Below are 22,213 nucleotides of genomic sequence, written 5' to 3'. Positions count from 1 at the left end.
GACGGCGCCACCGTAGAGAACCGATCTCCCCTCCCTCTATCCTCCCGCCAGGGTCGCCGGGGTGTGTAGCCCTCGCTGACGGTGGGGGGTAGGGTTTCTGGCTAGGGAACATACCGCTCGCGGGATCAGGAACCTCGAGCGAGAGATCTAATGGAAGGAACGCCATCGGGATCGGGCACCAAAACAACTGATCTGGAGGCGATGATGGAGGAGGTGGGTCTGAAGGAAGAGGATCTCCAAGATGTAGTAGTGGAAGATGAGGAAATCCCGGAAGAGGCCACCAGATGGATGGCGATCGCCAGAGTCCACACGGAGAGAACCTACAGTCAGTATTGGTTTTTCAGGAACATGCGCTCTGCATGGGATCTGGCGAAGGACGTGAAAATCAGACCATTGGAAGATAACCTCTACACCTTGCAGTTCGGTTGCCTGGGCGACTGGGAACGGGTGATGGAGGAAGGACCTTGGACGTTCAAAGGGAAGGCGGTGGTACTGTCGCTTTACGACGGGATCACAAAGCCCTCCTCGATAGAGTTAAACAAAATTGATATTTGGATGCAGATTCATGATCTTCCGGATGGCTTCTACCCTAAGATTAAAGCCTTATCTGCAACAGTGGGAGAGTTCATCTATGCGGAGACCAAGTCGCATGATTTTGAAGGTAACTTTGCAAGGATCAGAGTTAGAATTAATGTTACAAAACCTCTCAAGAACACAGTTTCGCTGGTGATAAAGAAGAAAGACACAGTCCAAAGGGTCATCTTTAGGGTGAAGTATGAGCGTCTCCCGGACTGGTGTGCTGTTTGTGGATACCTTGGGCATCTTTTCAAGGAATGTGGAGACGGAGTTCACCCTCCTAAGGCGCTATTCTTCAAAGATTTAAAAGCAACTTGGTCAAGAGGACCTGGGAGAGGTCCGGGAGAAGGAAGAGGAGCAGCTGACAGTTCAGGAGGACGGGGAGGGCGCGGCCGAGGCTGGTCTGGCAGAGGCCGGGGCCGGGGCCCGCCCCAACCTAACGCTGTTGATGGATACAATGACTTGGGCACCGATGGTCATGACAGTGATGTGGCTATGAGCGATGGAGAAAACAACAAGAAAAGAGGGGTCGCTGCAGCTGAACAAGTCCTTGGTGTGATGGGAAACACAAGCAAGCAGCTGCTGTTGCCTCCCCCGGAGATACCAACGAGCCCCTCAACGGTGCAAGAACCAAAGAGGAACAAGCTGAGTTCTGCAAATTCAGAGAAAAATACTGGGAAGAACACCTTGATCAACAAAAACCTTGATGCGCGTTTGGCGGGCCTCCAAGGGGGGTCTCGCCATGCGCAATGAGTCTCCTATGTTGGAACTGTCGCGGGGCTGGCAAACCCGCGACGGTTCATGAGCTTCGTGATCTCATGAGGCAGTTTGCCCCCTCTGTCTTATGTATGTTGGAAACCCAAATAGAGGGAACTAGAGTTGAAAGCTTGGCTGGCACCTTAGGCTTTAATAAAAGTTTTGCTGTAAGCAGTTCTGGTAGAAGTGGTGGTTTAGGAATATTTTGGAACGAGGAAATAAATCTTAAGATTGTTGGTTACTCGAAGTATCACATTGATGCAATGTTGAATGACCTTTTGGATGTCAAAACAAGGGTCACTTTTGTTTATGGTGAAGCTCAGGTCAATGAGAGATACAAAACATGGGACACGCTTAGGGGAATCGTAGGCACAAACGATATACCCTGGCTTGCCCTAGGTGACTTTAACGAGGTGTTGTATGCACATGAGCACGATGGAGTTGGAAATAGAAGCCAAGCGCAAATGGACACATTCAGGGATGCATTGGATACATGTGGCCTAACTGATATAGGCTATGTTGGAAGTGGATGGACTTTTGAAAAGAAAGTGTCTGGAGGGACATAAACTAGAGTGCGGCTGGACAGAGGAGTAGCTAATCCCGCGTGGTCGCTTGCGTTTCCATCAGCAGTACTTGAACACAAAAAATGCAGCAACCAGCGATCATCTACCGCTATACGTTCAGTACGTGCATGAGGAGCCATGCAGACGGCCCCAAAAGTCATTTAAATACGAGCTTGCATGGGAGCGTGACCCTGGTCTCACACCATTGGTGGAAAACGCTTGGACTAGCGGACAAACGGACTCAGTCCAGGAAATTAGCGACAAGCTGATGTCGCTTTCAACTGACCTAGCCACATGGGACCGACAGCATTTCGGGAATGTGCGGCGGGAGATCCAACGCATGCACAAGGAACTACCCGAGTTGCGCGCGATCCCAAATCGCTCTGGTCCAAATCACCTGGAAATTAAATTAATTGACAGGTTGACAGAACTTTATCACAGAGAAGAAATTTTATGGCGTCAGCCTAGAGTGGCTCCAACACGGCGACAAGAATACATATTTCTTCCACTTAAGGGCGAGCCGGCGTAGGAGGAAAAACCAAACTAAATCCCTTCAACTACCTTCTGGACAGATGACTGACGACCCAGCGGAGATGGAAAACATGACTATTGATTTTTCCCAGCAGCTCTATACTTCGGAAGGAGTCCAGGATATGGGCCAGGTTCTAGACACTGTCCTGGTGAAAGTGACACAAGCAATGAATGATATGCTAAATGCTCCATATAGTCAGAAAGAGGTTAAAACAGCACTTTTTCAAATGTACCCACTGAAAGCACCCGGCCCAGATGGTTATCCGGCACATTTTTCTAGCACCATTGGGACATTTGTGGCGATGATGTCACAAGGGAAGTTCTGAGGATTGTTGACGGCACTGAATCGGCGGAGTGTATTAATGATACGGTTCTTGTGCTTATCCCGAAGGTAAAAAAACCCCACACTCCTCTCTCAGTTCCGCCCTATCAGCCTTTGTAATGTGCTGTACAAAATTGCCTCGAAAGTTATATCTAACAGATTAAAGTTAGTCCTTCCTGATATCATCTCAGAGGAGCAGTCAGCCTTTGTTTCTGGCAGATTCATAACTGACAACATCATAACAGCCTATGAGTGTCTTCATTTTATGAAGAGGAATAAGGCCAAGAAACATCAATCCTGTGCTCTAAAGCTTGATATGATGAAAGCCTATGATAGAGTGGAATGGGACTATTTACAGGCAATAATGCTTAAATTGGGCTTCTCTGAAAGATGGGTCCAAATAGTGATGAGCCTGGTGACAACTGTGAAATTTTCAGTGTTGTTTAATGGAAAGAAACTTCAGCAAATTATACCTTCCAGAGGGATCAGACAAGGGGACCCAATATCTCCATACTTGTTCTTGATAGCAGCAGAGGGCCTGTCGTGCCTTCTAAAATCAAAAAGTGAGTCATCCAACTTGCATGGCCTACAGGTAGCACCTTCGGCGCCACCGGTAAACCATCTTCTATTCGCTGATGACAGCCTGCTGTTCTTCAAGGCAAACGGTGGTGGAGCCAATGAGGTGTACCATGTTCTGAACACTTATTATCAGGCAACAGGCCAACGTATCAACTACTCTAAGTCATCTATATATTTTAGCAAGGGAGTTCCAGACTCTATCAAGCAGGAAATCAAGGAGATTCTGAACGTTCCCAACGAAACCCTAAATGAGAAGTACTTGGGGATGCCGTCTGATGTTGGTAGCTCTAAGAACGGTTCGTTCAAGTACTTGAAGGATCGGCTCTGGGGAAAGGTGCAAGGATGGATTGAACGCACGATGTCCACAGCGGGCAAAGAAGTCCTCGTTAAATCAGTAGCACAATCAGTCCCAGTCTTCTCGATATCTTGTTTCAAGTTACCTCGGGGCCTCTGTGAGCATCTAAACAAGCTAATAAGAAAATTTTGGTGGGGGACTAAGGAAGGGAAGAGAAAGCCCCATTGGGTCTCGTGGAAAGCAATGACCCAACCAAAGGGGATGGGGGGCCTAGGTTTCAAGGACTTCGAATTATTCAACCTTGCAATGCTCGCTAAACAAGCCTGGCGCCTGCTTCAAAATCTTGAGTCTCTCAGTGCTCGAGTGCTCAAAAGTGTATACTATCCAAATGCTGATATCCTGCAAGCTCAGCTTGGTAACCACCCAAGCCAGATTTGGCAGGCAATCATTGAGGGGAGAGACATCTTGAAACAAGGTCTGGTTCGGCGGATTGGAAACGGAGAAACCACGGAAATCTGGAATCATAATTGGCTACCCAGAGAAGAGTCCTTTAGGCCATACGGATGCCGCGTCCTCAACCCACCGACGAGAGTTTCGGAGCTCATCACGACCGCGACGGCATCATGGGACAAACAGCTGATCCAAACCACTTTCTTGCCAATGGATGCTCAAGTGATTCTCGGAATCCCTCTGTGCACCCGAAACATAGATGATTTTTGGGCTTGGCACTACGAGAAACATGGATCTTTCTCGGTCAAGTCGGCGTATAAAATGCTGGTGGCCACTAGGGCAAGACGGGAAGCATGGCTAGAAGGAGCTGCAGGTCCTTCTAACGCTAGGGCAGAGGAAAAATCATGGAAAATGTTGTGGAAGACCGAAGTCCCAGGGAAAATCCGAATGTTCTTATGGAGGCTCTCAAAACAGTCACTCCCAACTAACGATGTTAGAGCACATTGTCACATGTCCGACTCCAGTCTATGTGGCATCTGCGGGATACGCGATTCATGGCGTCACTCCCTCTTAGATTGCACAACATCAAGAAGTGTTTGGGCTTTGGCTAATACGGAGGTCACGCATAAAATCACATCAAATAATGAGCCTCATGCCAAACAGTGGCTTTTCACGTTGATGGAGATGCTAACTCATGAAGAATTCGTGGACATGGCTGTAACACTTTGGGCAATATGGCATGCTCGACGGAAGGCAATACATGAAGCTATTTTTCAGAGTCCCCAAGCGACCCACAGCTTCATAGAGAGGTATCTGAAAGACCTGTCTTTGATCAACACTAAACCGAATGCTCCACCACGGAATGCCACCTCTCACCAAGCAAACACGAAGCCAAAAAGACCCCCTGCTGGACATTGCAAGATCCATGTGGACGGGGGAGTGCAAGGAAGAAGAGGCGGATCAGCAGCTGCAGTTTGCAGAGACCCGGAAGGACACTTTTTGCAGCTCGGCTCTAGTCATAGAGGGAGTAACCGATCCGGCCACTCTTGAGGCGATGGCGTGTCGTGAAGCCCTAGCACTTGCTGAAGATCTACACATACAACACTTTGTTGTAGCATCCAACTGCAAGCAAGTCATCTCAGACATTCACAAAGGCGCCAGAGGCGCATACGGGGCGATCGTCAGCGAGATTATTAGTCATTCGACATCTCTAAATTGCACTTTTTCTTTTGAGTCTCGTGCCGTGAACTATGAAGCACATAGTCTAGCTAAATTTTCCTTCTCTAGAGGTCCGGGGCGTCATGTTTGGTTTGGCACCCCGCACGACCTGAGACATATCCCACCTCATGTGGCCTTTGATGAATAAATCAGGTTTTTACCCCTAAAAATTCCAAATTAATACTTTCTCATGAGACTATGAGAGGATTCTCAAAAAAAAATGAGACTATGAGAGTTGCTCAAAAAAATGAGAGACTATGATTTAATTTATTTTATTAACCCCTAAAAGAATGAGAGAGCATCTATTATACAAGCTAAAGAACGAAATTCAGAGGCGGGCAGCTCACAAGAAAACAAAGTTGAGTGGTACAAAATGATTTTTTTCCTTACAATTTCTAGTTGCAACCGATTTGTCAATGAAACAAAAACAATTGACAAGCGCCGATGATTGACTCCCACGAGTTCTAGTAAAATCGGCAATGCCCAAGCTTCACACAGACTCGGCATCTTCGGCTGACATTAATCACCGTCTGGCATCCGCCTGCTATTTAAACCTGGGCTGGTCCGCCAACAACCGCAACACACCTTCGCTCCCCCATCTCCTATGTGCACCACACCCATCCTTGGACTCGAGCACTAGAGCCCTGTGGGATAGGCTCTACGGCGAACAAAATAAGGAGCTCTTCGGCTTTGCCGCTTGCTGGCAGGCCCGAAAAGCCAGCCAGATACAGGTTGGCTTGCCGGCGAGCTCTCCGGAGGGCAGCAACGTAAACGAGCTAATGGACGACGAGTCGGTCCATGCGGCGCATCACCATGGGCGGTGTTGGCGCACTTCACCGACATGGTGAAGGAAGAGCGGGAGGTGGTGTTCCAACAGGCGCAAGCTGACTAGAGGTACAACCTCCGGCTCCTCGACGAGCACCGGATCGCGGAGGAGCAAATCGCCCGCACGAGCATCGTGGCGGACATGGGGTACATAGACTAAGCATTGCCTCCCATATTTCTTTGAGGTGAAAATATTTGGAGCGGTGAGATTTCAAAGACATAAAACCTGGCTAAACCATGCTAGATTATAAAGGCCGTTGGAACACATCTGCCGGAAACGGACGTTGGATATGTTGGGGTAGGTGGCCCTTTAATTTAGCTCCACCGCTCCCTCGGGAGGCAGCTGGTTTTCAAAGCCGGCCTAAGAATAGAGACCTACTATACTACGCTCTTCGCGCTGGAGAAGACACAGCGCGCCCGTTTTGGCCGGCCCATATGCGGGCGTCTGTTTTTTGCTGATTCAGGAAATGTTATGCATTTCAAAAATGTTTATCAATTTCAAAATAATCCACCAATTTCGAAAAAAATGTTCGTCTATTGTAGAACTGTTCGCCGATACAAAAGAAGATTATTGAAAACCGTTCGGAATATAAAAAAATGTTCACAATTTTAAGAAAATGTTTGTAATCAGTAAAAACTGTTCATGATTGTTAAAAATGTTCCCAATTTTGTAAAAATGTTCATGAATGATCGATATCTAGTTAAACAGTAAGGCTTCTGAGTCTTTGTGACTATATACCCGCGTGAATTTTGTAGAATTAACTGCCGCAGCGGATCAGAATATTATAGTATGTTTTCTAAAAAACGTTTTTGTAATTCAGAATAATTCTTTGAATTACCAAGTTTTTTGACAACCACAATATTTTTTCAAAAATGTGAACATTGCTTTAATTTGTAAATAAAGTTAAAAAACATTTTCTTGCATTTCTGAACAAAATTTCAAAATCAAGCGATGAGATATGAACAAAATGTGGTCATTGCCATTGGAGATTATGATTTTTTCCCTCCCATTGCAACTCACAGGCCCTTTTGCTAGTGAAGATAGAGAGACCAAACATCTTTCTTTTGGGGCTACAGAGACGAAGCATTGCCTCCCATATTTCTTCAATGATTTCTTTGTGCGATTTGATCGCTTGAGTAATTCATTAAGGCAATGAGTTGAGGCAAGGCCTTGCAACCCTATGTATTTGTGCATGGGATCACTGAAATGATTTTGCTTGATTGAGGTTATTTTGTATGTATGATTTGCAATAGAGTTGTCCTTGGTCTTCTTCTCATTATAATGCCCTGCAAGTACCCATGTTCCCATAGATCGAGCAAGGAGGAGTTAAGAAGCGATGATGTGTGGAATGATATTCTGATAACCAGAAAGGATTGGTACGGTAGCAAAAAATAATTCATTGGCGATAAACAAGGTGTAGTCATTAAACGTCCAATGCCTTTGTCTGAAGTAATTCTTAATAACTGAGGTACCCCGCGTGATAATAAGGGCCAATGATTGGACAAGTGACTCTCGATGCAAGTCATGACCTGTCGTAACGTATTTTGGACGCATCCCCACTTCATCATGTTGTGAGCACACCGTAACGGATGTCTTCCAGGATTATGTTTAATATCAAGCTGAGATTCCAAGCACAAATGAAGGCCGTGAGAGTAAGATCTTATACCCATGCACATTTCCTTATCATTGATAAACCAAGAGAGGCACCTTTCGAACTATGGTAAGCTTGTGACCGAGGGCAGCCAAACCACCAGTTGGAAGCCGAGAAGCACCAGTAACGCTGCTGATCAGGGGTAAATTCCGCCATGTCTCGAGTAGCTGCGAAGATATAATTAAATCGATGGATGCAGGGCCAGATTCAGATACATGTAAATATACGTTCACACTTACATGTATAAAAATGGCAAAGCTTTAAGCAGTAAACCCATGATCAAATTATATGTTATCCACCAGTGATTCAGCCCGCAACAATCAAGGCCGCTTCAGTGGAAATGTAACAGAATACAACTGAAATCAAGATAGGGAGACTAAACATCTTCCTTTTGGGGGCACAAAGACTAAGCACTGCCTCCCATATTTCTTTGAGGTGAAAATATTTGGAGCGGTGAGATTTCAAAGACCTAAACCCTGGCTAAACCCTGCTGGATCATCCAGGCCGTTGGATCGCATCTGCCGAAAACGGACGGTGGATATGAGGGGGCAGGCGGCCCTCTAATTCAGCTCCCCCCACTCGCTTGTTTCCAAATTTCAAAGCATTTTGGGAGAGCAGCGGAGGGAAAAGAAAACCAAATCGATCCCCATTCTATTCCGATGGCCTCGCCGCCGCCGCCGCCGACCACCGTCCGCCGGAACCCTCCCCGCCGCGGCAGGCCGGCCCTGACCCCGGGCCACACCCCCGCCCCGGTCCCGACCCCGACCACGGCCACGGCCACGGCTGCTCTCCGCTCCCGCCGCCGGAAGGCCCCGGTCATCTCCCGACTGCTCGACGACGAACCCGCCGCCCCGGCGGCGGCGGCGGCAGCTCCCGCGGCCGCCGCCACCCCTCTCCCGCCTCCTCCCCCCACCCCACCGGAAGCCGCCATTTCCCCTCCCCACCCCGCTCCTCCACCCCCTCCCGCCGCGGCCGCCGCCCCGGCGCTCACCTCCTCGACCTCGTCGCAGCCGGCGGCGGCGGAGGAGCGCCTCAAGGTGTACCTCCGCATCCGCCCGCTCCCGGCGCCGGAGCGGGAGCGCGGCGGCAGGCCCGCCGCCGGCCGCGCCAGGGCCAAGGAGCAGCCGCCGCCCAAGAAGCAGCAGCAGCCGCCGGGGGTCTGCCTCGTCGCCACCGGCCCCGGCTCCGTCGCGCTCACCGTCCCCCAGGCCAAGCTCGTCGACCACCGGCGCGGCCGCACCGCCACTGAGGTCTTCGACGGCTTCTCCGCCGTCCTGCCCCCCGACTCCTCGCAGGTATAATTAACCCCCAAATCCTTATCCCCTCCCGATTAGAACCCACGGAAGCAGCAAAATCCCCCATTTGCGTCTGCACATTTTGATGCCTCGCTTGGAACAAGTTGCTGTACCCCAAGAAAAGCACCAAAACCCCGACGAATCGGCTCCATTTCGACCTGCATTTGCATTGCGCCTGCGCAATTTGTAAACCGACGTCTTCGACCTGCTACAGATGACCGTGCTACGATCTCAGCCGGATTCTGCTGGGAGGATCTTGTGAGCATCCCCAGCACAGCAGTGAGGAGCTGTTACAGTGTTTGAAGTGAAGTTTCGTTTGTTGTATGATACGACGAAAGCGCCTACATGGCATGAGTATAGTTCTATTACTAAAGATCATCGATTCATATAATCCTTGTTATGCTAGTTTAAGAAAAAGCAGCATCAATCTTCTTTTTTTCAGATCTGTGCTTTCACCTCACAGTTGTGCCAAGTATAAGGAACTCATTGTCCTTGCTATTACGATTGTTTACCTTACTGTAGAGACTATGGGCTATTTTTGCAGATAAACTACGGTAAGATAGTTAGGTGTGAATCCTAAGGATTTTGTCCCATGGGTTTCGTTTGGCATTTTTCCTAAGGATTCGAGTGCACTCTATTTTGGAGAGGATTTTTCATCCGTCGGACGTCAATTCATTTTCTTTTCACTCCATGATGTGATGTAATTCTTTCCAATCCACTCATGGATTTTTATTTATGTACCACCCAACTACAGTATTTTTCTTCATAACCCACACAAAGGCTGAAAGACGCATAAAATGAATTTTTCTTCCGTATAATCTTAATACAGTCTCATAGATCTTTTCATTTCAGCCTTTAGAAGTCCAATGCACACACCCTGGCTATATCTTCTCTCCTCCAAAATCCATGCATTTATTTTTTTGTGTACCATCGTGATGGATGACATGCCAAACTCTTGCGTCGTACGGTCTCGCAGAAATCCAAATCTTCACAATTATGGTTTTTTTGTATCTCTATTTTCTTGTTCCTGTTATTCAAGTAGACATTTGTGCAGTTTTTATACGTTGGGGCATATTAAAATTATGGAACTAATGCTTAGCAATACTGAAAAACCAATTCACAATTGGTAAGTCGGTTTGAAAATTCTTGTTTCTGGTCAACCGGTCGTCGGCATGTCAACCAGTATAAAAGTACATTTGTTCACTGCATTGCTATCTTAGTTTTTTTTTTGAGGTGATGTATTACTGTCTTAGTGGTACAATGCTATCGATTTCAGGACAGACCTAGGAGTATTTCTGTACCGGGCTATGATTTAGATGACCTTTACTGGACCTGAACCTATGCATTTGCTGGCATGCTATTGATCTCTTCTTACAATTCCGTGCAGAATGATATCTTTACTCAAGTGATGAACCCGCTGGTGGACGAGTTCTTGGGAGGAAAGAGCGGCCTTCTGGTGGCGATGGGTCCGACGGGGTCCGGCAAGACGCACACCGTCTTTGGTACTGCGAGAAATCCCGGCCTAGTACCGCTCACTCTACAGAAGATCTTCACTGCGGCAGATGAATCCGAAGGTGGCAACCAATCGCCAAGGTACACCTGTTCTGGCCTTTTTGCTGCCAGCTTGGTACACTCTACTAGTGTATAATCTGCATATCTAGTACTGGGTCTGCTAGGATTGACGCCAAATGCCGCAAATATAGCAAATGTTCAGAAGATTACTGGAGCATGCAAGTCTGTAAATTTCTGAAACTAAAAAAGTTTTACAGTTTTCGATTCTCTCGCAAGAAGCTTATAACTTAACATGATCTGCAAACACAAGTTCTTTGTTAGCTTTTCTAGCTATGGTGGAAGCAATTAAATCACAAACACTGTCTTAATGAGTTCCATGTCATACTTGCAGATTATTTTACTTGTCAATGTTCGAGATACTCTGTGAAGGAAAAGGAGAACGGATTCTCGATCTTCTGTCTGATGCAGCAGAACTAGTCCTCCAGCAGTCAGCAACAATTAAAGGCCTCAAAGAGGTACCTATCACGAAAGACGGGGTCTTCGAATGGCACATTCCAGTTGATATGCACTGCGTTGATATGAATAGTTTTTGTGGTAGCATGCAGTAAAGTGCTCGCCTTTCTGGCAATAGCATAAAATTAGATGCTCACTGTTTTTTATTTTGCAGGTGGCCATTTCAAGCGCCATGGATGCTGAGAGTTTAGTTTCACGTGGCATGCTTAAGCGTAGCACAGCTGCAACTGATGCTAACAGCGAGTCAAGGCATGTTCTCTGTATAGATAGATCTGCAAACATATCTTTCATATAAATAGCACTTATCCTGAAAAATGGGCATTGTTTTCTCATTGTGTTTCCTAACTAAGTTATATACGATGATGATAAGATTAATTTCATATTGTATTGCAGCCGGTCACAGTGCATCATCACTATACGTGCTGTTCATAAAACCGTTGACCAAAAAAGTGAGCACCCGACTAGTGGATCTGTCCTGACCATCGCTGACCTTGCTGGAGCAGAGCGAAAAAAGAATACTGGAAATAAGGTCTATTCGTCTATCACCGTTAATTGTATTGTATAGCAGTGATCATAGAACCATGTCATGACACCTGTTCTTCTACTGGATAATGGTCTAAATAACTTTTAATCTTTGGTTTCCAGGGTTCAAGGTTGTTGGAGAGTAACTTTATCAACAATACGTCCATGGTTTTTGGTCTATGTCTGAGGGTAAAATTAGCTTTTTCATTTGCTGCCCTTTACGCACAACAGATGGTGCTTGCAGAATGCATTTTTTATCAGTGAGGTGCGCTTGCCATCTAATGATAGTTTTCCTTTCCAACTTTGGTAACTGCAGGCTTTGTTAGATCACCAGAAAAATCAGAAGAAAACCTTGGAGAAACATTTTAAGAACTCAATGGTATGTCTGCTGACAATGTATTCTTTTGAAATAAACATAGTATGGATCTTGGATCTTCCCTTTTTTTGATTCTTTTGGCTGGTCTCCAAACAATGCCCATCACATGTTTCTCCAATCAACATAACATTTTTATTGGAGATCTTCCCTTTCTCTGGTTAGGGATCTAACAGTCGACAAGTATTGATCTAATAAGAAATGTGCCTATCAACACAATATTTTTAGTGTGCTCATAGTCATATCTCCATCTCAACTAAGCTACTGACTTCCTATATATTGTATTATAACTTGTGCAGCTTGGTTTCCATGTATACACTACTAGCTTGCTATTAGACATTACTCTGTTTTTGTACACACAGTTTTTCTACTCTTTAAACCTGTATATGCTATGAGTTTTTATTAGTTTTAAATGCTATTATCCAGTTCATTGATGTATATTATTTTCATTTGTCCTAAATATTTTGTGTTTTGAAAGTTGACGAGGTACTTGAAAGACTACCTGGAAGGAAGGAAGAAGATGACTCTGGTAAGCCATTCTGAGATAAAATGGACTATTCTTCTTATCAACAGCTCCTCAAATGACATAACTTACTAGTTCAAAGTTTTTTTGATCCTGACAAATGTACTACTCCCTCGTTCCCAAAATAAGTGTTGCTGATTTAGTATAAAGTTATGCTAAATCAGCGACACTTATTTCGGGACGGAGGGAGTATTATTCTATTGGCCATTATGAATGATGCCTATTGAATCTTTTTCAACTGAAGGCCCATTTTTTCAAGTCATTCACAATCTCTGTATTTTTATGCTCGAAGAGTGTGTCATTGACACCCTTACTCTGAGGTCTACACAGTGCATGTTGACTTGATAAGTGCACTGTTTTTAATTACCATTTCTATTGTTTCTCAGATTTTGAACGTGAAACCAGGAGAAGATGACTATGCTGATACATCATATTTGCTCAGACAAGCATCTCCTTACATGAAAATAAGGTATTTCCCTTACCTCTGATTAAGTAAAAGAACTCAAGGAGCAGAGAAGTCCTTTATTTAAACCTATTACAATAGCAGATATTTGTCTGTTGATAGTCTGATCATAGGAACACAGAATTGTTAGTTTAGGGAACTAGAGAAAGGGTGAAAAAAGACCGAATCATAGAACTTTGACTGTAAGGAATTAAGAAACAATGACACATGGGCTCTTGAGTCTTTACTTGACCTGTCAATGAATTTTGGATTGAATGGCAGTGGCCAATAGTACCATTTTCATGCTTGATTTACGTTAGTCAAACGTCCTTTGCATATGTGATATACTCCTAGGTTGTTTTTTTTAAATAAATATAGCACTATTGACAGGGTTGTATAAGTAGCAACACACTGTACATACAAAATCAAGGAAAGACTTTGGCTGTAGATTCTATATGTTCAATGATGTGTACTTACTGATTCCTTCAAAGAAGTTCGTTTAGCTTCGGTGTCGAAGAAGTTGTTCTTCGTGACACTGTAGTTAAATGTCCTTGCTGATGAGTTAAATGACTCCATGTTGTACTTGAAATCCGACCGTTTTGTCAAATGTCGCATGTACGTTGGGTGGCCTCTATACATAGATACATATGCATATTTATCATTCATTCTATTTCCTGTTATCTTTTCAGGTACACCAGCCTTGATGAATCTTCTGACTTGGTTTCCCAAAAGAGAACCAATGTTTCCCTGGTTTGCCAAGAGAACAAGAAAAGGAGGAAGGTTAACAAGCCCGAACCTGAAGTTGTTACGGTACAAATTGATTAAATCCTCCAATAATTTTGTCTCATACATCATCACTTGTATAGACATTTCAGCTCCGATAGTTAATTATTTTGAGTGAACTATCATTTTTGTTATGTTCTGCAGGCTGAAGAAAAGGAGCTGCAAAGAGTGTCTCGAAGTGAACAAATCATGAAGAACCTTTTCAATGCTTTATGGACTGTTTCGAAACAAAAGATTTCGGTAAGCAGCAAAAGATTTTGGTAATTTGTTCATTCGAGTTTCTTTTTGTATTGTGTTGATCCATGGTATTTCGTTCATAGGAGTCTGAGGTTGCTGCTAAAAGCATGCGAGAATTGCTCAAAGATAAAGACATTGAAATTCTAGAGCTGAAAAAGGAGTTGGATGACCTGAAGTCTCGTTGTTCACACGTTAAGCAAAATGATGCTGCATCAATTGCTATAAGCTCGGTTTCTCAAACTGACCTGGCCAGTGCATTAGACAATGTCCATGTAAGTTTCAGCTTCAAGTTATAATATCTGACGTTTGATGTTCTATTTACATATACTGCCTTATATGTGCATGATGAATGACTAGTGTAAAAAACGCTCTTATATTACGGGACGGAGGGAGTATATGATTTTCTTCTATTTCAAGCAATAATCAAATAAGCATGCTTTAATATTGGAACTCTATAAGCAAGTTACCATATCTCCAATGCTCATGTGTATTTTTTCAGCATATCACCTTCTGCCCTGCTTTATGTACTACTTGTGCCTCAATAGCAAGCAACATATCTCCCCTTTAAGTCTCTATCTCAATACTGTATATGCCATGAGATCTGGTTAGCTGTACACTCTACATTTACCTGCGGCCTGAACAGCCGTTAGGAGTAGCATATGGTGTTCGTGTTGCTTGTGTAGACGTGTAGGGTGTTCTTTGTTGTACGAAATCGGCACTTTCTTGCCCAACTTCTGCACATATATTTGCTTCTACTCTTTGTGAAAAGACACGCAAACGCTTGTTTTCATGTTATCTGAAGTAAGCCATACATATGAGGTTGGAACTTTCTTGCTGATATGCTTGTGTTTGTCTACAGTTGAGCACTGAGTTGGTACAAAAGATCTCAGAAGAATCTACATATTCTGATCCAGAAATGTCTTCAGCCTATCGCGATATGACAGGTTTATATGTTTTCACAGTAAACATGTCCCCACCAATATCAGCACATAGTTGTTTTGGTTCTGAGTCCATTTTCTTATAACAGAGAAATCCGTCGACTGTGATACCTCTGTTGCTAATTTGATAGACGAACAAGAGTTGAGCTCCAGATATTTGAAGGTTTTATACTTATCCTTCAACATTCTGCATTCCGTCATGAGCAATGTGTCCACACAGTTCAACCTTTTGTGATGCGACCTAGTGTTGAAGAAATTCGCCTCATCTTCTACTGATACGATGCCATCCTACTTTTTCAGAAAGAGGAATCATGCACTCCTGATGTTACTGAACCCAAGTGCGATCTGAAAAAGGAAAATACTGAGGTGGGCATGCAATTTTCTCTCACTTTCTCATGTATGCAGAGTCATTTTGCATTGCATTTGAACGTAGTTCTTGTTACTGAACATCATCATTTTTACTTTATGTTTCTCTTATTTCAGATAATGGGACAAGTGGGCAACAAGGACTCTGATGGTTCTGAGAGTTGTTCTGAACAAACATCGGCACCTGACGGTGGTGTAACACATGCACCCAGTCATTTGGATGATCCATCTGAGCTAAGCTATATAGGTCCAATTGTATATCCACTTTGCTTGACAGCTCTTAAACGAACTGGTACGCAACAACTGAGACACGTGTATCATTTCTGCAGAACTTCAGATAGTTCCATGTAATCTGTCCGCACAGTTTACTGATATACAAGTTAGTGAGAAAGCTCCCATGGAACAAAGGGAAGAAGAGGAGTTAAGCAGCAATACAGAAGTGGAGAGCATTCAACATGATGTCGATATAAAAGGTTCAAACTCATTTCTTGTGCTTGTTTCTTCATTGCTAGTGATGTACTTTTTTTTTTGTTAAACTTTTGCTCAATCTTTGTACAGAAATGCAGCAGCATGATTATCAAAGTTCATCTCAGCAACCGAACTCTGACGCTGGAGACGTTAGCTCCAATCAGCCTTTCTTAGAGTTGCAAGGCATGGTATGTAATCCTTTGATCCTTTCGTTTTTGCAACTCAAAGGGAAGTTTACCCTACACGTTTTTGGAATATTCTTAGTATGCCATGGTTGGTCATAATGGCAGGCTGATGCATATTACATCCTTTCTCCATATGGGTTCCTAAACATTAATCTGTTTCAGACAGTCGAGAACTCTTCAGAGTCCTTGAAGCACTGTGAGAGATTTGTGTGTAGGAAGCAATATCAATATGCATGATCAATTATTTTGTATCTCAAGACGACACCACTGCATGTAACTCGAGCTCATGCCGTCGTAGATTATCCACACTAGTTTCTCCTACTAGGAACACCCTACTGAAAACTATGACATATCGGTTGAACTTTTCCTTCTTCTCTTCTAGGAGAATCCTGATGAACTGGTGCCTGAGCCAGAAATTTGTGAGCCCACGGTAAAGGAGGCTGCTGCAGAACACGGTAGGCGTCAAGTGTCGTGCATAATAATCTTTGGTCGCTAACTTTTGGTATATTCACGTTGCTTGCATTAAATGATGAGATGAGTCGCCTAATCAACATCGGTGCATTTCTGCAGCACATGGCCAACATGTACCGGATGAAGGGCTTCCCCAGACGAAGGCTTCAATAGTAAGCTCTTTTGCTGCTTGTCTAGACCTGGGTACTTATTAGATTATTTTTGCCTTGGTTATTACTACTACCAAATACTGTAATGTAGCGCGAGATCGTAGATGCAGCTGACAGATTCTACCAGGGTTGTTTATAATAATGCTGTCATACCACACGTATTTTGTTTCTACAGTTGCATTTCCTGATTTGGTTGTCTTGCTTATGCCAAGGCTCCAACCAAGGACTGCCAGGCAGAAGGAACCACAGATGACCAAAAAGAGAACCTTTGCCAGGAAGAAGCAAATGAGGACCTTTGCGCTTCGAAGCCTCGTGAAAACACAAAGAAGCCGTCAAGGTGAGCGAGCGTACTCACGGAAGGCGGCACCTAATATCAAGAACCAGCTTGATAAGTAATTAATATCCATAATATAATTTACACAAACAACCTGTGGTTTGGTTTGGTGAAGCAGGAGGAGGCTGCTGCCAGTGTCGGCCATGATGCTCAAGGAGTTCACCGGCCCTGCCATCGATGCTGCGGATACCAAGAGGGCCACGGTACGCACGCACGCACGTGCCCCCTTGTTTGCGGAAAGCGTTTGGTTTTGGGCCTATTGATTCTAACCTAACTGACTGGCGCAATGGCCGTTGCTGCAGGATGGAGGAGGAGGCGCCAAGGCATCGTCAGGCGAGCAGTCGGCGACGGCTGCTGGGCGATCGGACACGCTCATCCGGCTCCTCAAAGCAAAAGCGCCGCCCATGAGGCATCGCTGGGGCTAGAGAAGAACACCCACCCACTCAATTAGATATAATTCAGACCGTCAAATCATCTTGGTTTGGTGTAGTTATTATTACTTCTCCACGGTGGGTTGCTTCCGTAGGATCTTCACCAAGTCCTGTTCACAATTAAACTTTTGGTGACACAAGGAAATTTATCTATCTAAGAAACACTCTCATCATCATCGTGCATCCGTATAGTTTGCGATTTTTTTATCGGTACTGAGGAACTATATAGTGAAAAGAAGATGGCACCTGAGCCGTAGTCGGCACTTTATTCCATTTTTTTAAAAGCAAATGCACCCATAAGTTTAAACGATATTCTCCTTATTTTGTGGATAAACATCTTGATTTTTCTTTTTGTTAGCGGCAAAACGAGAGAAAAACACGATTATTCATAGTCATGAATAGTGCTATCACTGCTTGGTATTTTAAATAACAATGTTAGACTGTTATTTTTGGTACAAGCAACATATTTTTTTTTGTGAATTCTAACATGTATTAAGTACCTATGTTTTGGGATTTTTTTTTAAATGGAGCTTTGGAGCGGTGCAAATCCTCGCTCTTAGAGCAACTCTAGCAGATAGCCTCTCATGTTTTTCATGTTTTCTTATTTATTTATAGTATTTTTTATATGAAAACTTTTAAATATAGGATGAACTTTTTCCTAACTGCGCAATAACTTTTTTAAATATGTGATGACATTTCTAAAGGACAATAAACATTATAAATGTATATTAAACAGTTTGAAATACTTGATGAACATTTTCAAATACACAACAAACACGTTTAAAATACATGGTGGACTTTTTTTTTTCTCAAATACATATTTTCCTTTGGAATATGTGAACATTTTTTTAAAAAACACACATTTTCAATACACAATAGATATTTTTAAAATAAACTATGACTTTTTGGTAATACATGTTGAACAATATTCAAATATATATACGATGAAACATTGCTTAAAACATGATAGGTTTTCTTGAAATAGATCGTGTATAATATCTAAAATAGAAAAGGAACATTTATAAAACACATGATAAACATTCTTTTAATTGCATGGTGAACATTTTTTAAATACACAAAGATTTTTTTAAAAGCCATGTTTTTCCAAGAAACGCGAACACTCTTAAAAATTACAAGAACGATTTTTCACTTACATGGACAAAACATGCACTACTTCATTTTTTGACGTAGTTATATAAAATTAGTAAAATACAAATATTTTTATAAATAGATTCTTAATTTGATAAAATCTTGAATTTCAAGTGAACATACACGTAAACTTCTTTTTAAGTGTGATGTACAAGTAGCAACCTTTCTTTTTGAGAATTCGTACAAATAGATATTTTTGTGAGTAAATTGCAAGTAGCAAGTAGCAACACAACGATATTAAAAATCAGCTGCGGCTCAATTTGCTAGGCCACATCGTGCGCACTCTCCTGGGCCTGGACTTCCTCTGTTTTTTTTTGGAGAAACGGGCCTGGACTTGGTAAGTCCCAGGTGCGTGCGCGTTGGTTCATTTAGCGGAAATCTGTAGTGTCTCAATTTTTTTTTCTAGCGGAAATCTGTTTCTAAAAAAAAAAGCGGAAATCTGATGTCTCAATTTTTTTTGTTAGCGGCAAAAAGAGAGAAAAACACAATTATTCATAGTCATGAGTAGTGTTATCACCGCTTGGAATTTTAAATAACAATGTTAGACTGTTATTTTTGGTACAAGCAACATTCAGATTTTTGGTGAATTCTAACTTGTACTAAGTACCTATGTTTTTTTTATCAAATACATATTTTCCTTTGAAATATGCGAACATTTTTTTAAATACATGATGAACAAATTTTGAATACATAAAAAATATTTTTAAAATACACTATGACTTTTTGGTTATATATATATATATATATATATATATATATATATATATATATATATATATATATATATATATATATATGCATTTCCTACTTATAAATAATCACTATTATCCTTCCCAAAAATTTGCTTTCCTTTTGTGCGTGCATGCACATGTATCCTTTATGGCCATTGATTGTAGATTGATTCCCACATGATTTATTATAGGTATTAGAACCTATACCTGCAAACGTATATACCCTATGATTTATTCTAGGTATTTTTAGATACCTACAAACATATATACCCTATAATTTGTTCCAAATAATTTGCATGCACGAATATACTTTATGATTTATTCTAGGTATTAGATACATACAGGCGTATATACCCTATGATTTATAGGTATTTTTAGATACCTACAAACATATATACCCTATAATTTGTTCCAAATAATTTGTATGCACGAATACTTTATGATTTATTCTAGGTATTAGATACATACAAACGTATATACCCTACAATTTATTCCAAATAATTTGCATGCACGTATATACTCTATGATTTATTTTAGGTATTATATACCTACAAACGTAGTCCGATATATCTGTATGTGGATACTCAAGTTTTAAAAAAGTAGTGTATACTCAAGATATTGCTGTAAATACCTCGATGTGAAATTTATTGGTATATACCCATAAATGTCACTAGCTTTTTTTAAAATGGATATATATACGGAACTAAATACCTCGATAGATGATATGTTACGTACATAAATATTAACTAGATTTTTCTTATACCCATAGCAACTATACGCACACCTCGGTTTAAAAGGCATGTCAACAATACTACTAATACGTACAAAAAAATTAGACAATTTTGAATAATTACTTTCTATGCATTAATTACTATAGAATTTTTCTAGTGTTTCACATGCACATGCGTGACTAAATTAGGAGTGTTTGGTAGTACGTGCATGCTAATTAATGACTACCTTCTAATTATAGCAAGTGGTCGCTAATTAACATGCAGTTAATGGAATTAATTAGTAAATTGCAATAAATGTACAAATTTAATACTGCACACAACGCACACATCCTAAAGCAATCCGATGGTAGACAAGCAAGGAGCCTGGGCAGCTAGGTGTCCCATATGGCCGTCATATATATATATATATATATATATATATATATATATATATATATATATATATATATATATATATATATATATATATATATATATATGGGTGAGGAATAGTTATTCTTCACCCCCTCTCTATTTTGACATCAATGCACCATATTTTTACGTTTTGTAAATTTTGTTTTATTTCATACATAAAAAAAAGACGTAAGAAAATATGTACTCGCCGTAAAAAATATTTTTATGTTACATAAAATTACAAATGTAAAAACATATTGTAAAACATACATAAAATGTGATTTTTCTGATCTTATAACTTTTTTTAGACCAAATTTTACATATTGAATTAATGTGCATGTAACTATTTATATTCTAAACGTAATTTATTTAGGAAGTGATCGTAAGATTACCTCGGGTGAAGATTAACTTATTCTGCATCCTGGGTGATGAATATATAACACTATATATATATATATATATATATATATATATATATATATATATATATATATATATATATATATATATATATATATATATATATATATATATATATATATATATATATATATATACACGATAGGTTTTCTTGAAATAGGTCATGTATAATTTCTAAAACAGAAAATGAACATTTATAAAATACATGATAAACATTCTTTTAAATGCACGATGAACACTTTTTTAAATACACGATGATATCTTTTTTTTAAAAAAAGCCATGTTTCTCCAAGAAAAGCGAACACTCTTCAAAATTACAAGAACGATTTTTCACTTACATGGACAAAACATGCACTACTTCATTTTTTGACGTAGTTATATAAAATTAGTAAAATACAAATATTTTTATAAATAGATTCTTAATTTGATAAAATCTTGGACTTCAAGTGAACATACACGTAAACTTCTTTTTAAGTGTGACGTACAAGTAGCAACCTTTCTTTTTGAGAATTTGTACAAATAGATATTTTTTGTGAGTAAATTGCAAGTAGCAAGTAGCAACACAATGATATTATAAATCAGCTGCGGCCCAATTCGCTAGGCTCCTCCTGGGCCTCGACTTGCTCTGTTTATTTTGGACAAACGGGCCTGGACTTGCTAAGTCCCAGGTGCGTGCGCGTTGGTTCATTTAGCGGAAATCTGTTTCTCAAAAAAAAAAAGCGGAAATCTGATGTCTCAATTTTTTTTTGCGGAAATCTGAACCCCTCAAAAAATAAATAAATAGCGGAAATCTGAATGAAAATCACGTGGCGTAGCTGGTTCGAGAATCTTTTGCCCCTTTTTCCTTTTTCATTCATGTGATGGAATAATAAAATGTGATCTGCACATATGGATTATGTCTGATCGATATTATATTAAAAGTTAGATTTGAATATTCATGCGTTATTAATAATTACCTCGTGCTCAACAAATATACGTGTGCACATATATTATTTAAAAGAAACATAAACAAGGCTCCATTCCACGCTGTTGGTTATGAAAATTTGTGGTACATAAATAATAAGCTCATGGTACACGAATATTCATGCACGAATATTGGTGTGCACAAAAAATAAATATATGGAGGTTAGCAATAAAATATCTTACTAAAGCGTTCCTGTATTTTTTTTAAATATTCACCTCTTATTTATTAAATACTATTTTACTAAATATTCTGAATATTCATTGGTGTATAATTTCACTCGTGGCTTATATTCATAATTTTTATATAATGTCAACATAATACAGGATTCATTATTCTATAAGCATTTTAAATTACAAATATTGTTTAGTTATACAAACATGTTCTATAACAAGATAATTTTGAATTATAAAAATATGTGTATAATTATTCAAATGTTTGAATAATTAAAATAATATTCATAAACTGTTATTTTAAAATATGTTTATTACTTTGTATTATACAGACATGGTTATAATA

The 22,213-nt window shown here is 41.1% G+C and overlaps 1 protein-coding gene across 2 annotated transcripts; it reads left to right on the top strand.

Annotated features, from left to right (window-relative positions):
* The first annotated feature begins 8,383 nt into the window (after window positions 1-8,383).
* On the top strand, window positions 8,384-17,485 carry LOC109739758 (kinesin-like protein KIN-6). Of its 2 annotated transcripts, none has more exons than XM_020298813.4 (23): window positions 8,384-9,062; window positions 10,450-10,655; window positions 10,966-11,089; window positions 11,242-11,336; window positions 11,481-11,616; window positions 11,733-11,798; window positions 11,926-11,988; window positions 12,461-12,511; window positions 12,892-12,974; window positions 13,637-13,757; window positions 13,875-13,970; window positions 14,051-14,239; window positions 14,827-14,911; window positions 14,995-15,068; window positions 15,206-15,271; window positions 15,389-15,518; window positions 15,601-15,744; window positions 15,830-15,927; window positions 16,307-16,379; window positions 16,495-16,547; window positions 16,757-16,881; window positions 16,994-17,081; window positions 17,181-17,485. In XM_020298813.4, the coding sequence occupies exons 1-23, from the start codon at window positions 8,427-8,429 to the stop codon at window positions 17,301-17,303; spliced, it is 2,925 nt and encodes a 974-aa protein (XP_020154402.1). In that variant the 5' UTR covers window positions 8,384-8,426; the 3' UTR covers window positions 17,304-17,485. The 2 variants fall into 2 exon arrangements, with proteins under 2 accessions (XP_020154402.1, XP_045085427.1); XM_045229492.1 differs by having other exon boundaries at window positions 8,389-9,062; window positions 16,997-17,081.
* The last annotated feature ends 4,728 nt before the right edge of the window (window positions 17,486-22,213 follow it).

The sequence above is a fragment of the Aegilops tauschii genome, chromosome 6 (genome assembly GCF_002575655.3).
Source record: "Aegilops tauschii subsp. strangulata cultivar AL8/78 chromosome 6, Aet v6.0, whole genome shotgun sequence".
NCBI classification, from domain to species: Eukaryota; Viridiplantae; Streptophyta; class Magnoliopsida; order Poales; family Poaceae; genus Aegilops; species Aegilops tauschii.
The sequence above is the reverse complement of the archived record's forward strand: the minus strand, read 5'-3'. Positions and strand labels throughout refer to the sequence as shown.

Bases quoted from the DNA above. Each gene is read 5' to 3' on its own strand.
- LOC109739758 (XM_020298813.4), top strand. From the start codon at position 8,427: ATGGCCTCGCCGCCGCCGCCGCCGACCACCGTCCGCCGGAACCCTCCC. The intron at 11,090-11,241 runs GTACCTATCACG...TTTATTTTGCAG, and splicing joins CAATTAAAGGCCTCAAAGAG to GTGGCCATTTCAAGCGCCAT. The intron at 12,512-12,891 runs GTAAGCCATTCT...ATTGTTTCTCAG, and splicing joins GAAGGAAGAAGATGACTCTG to ATTTTGAACGTGAAACCAGG.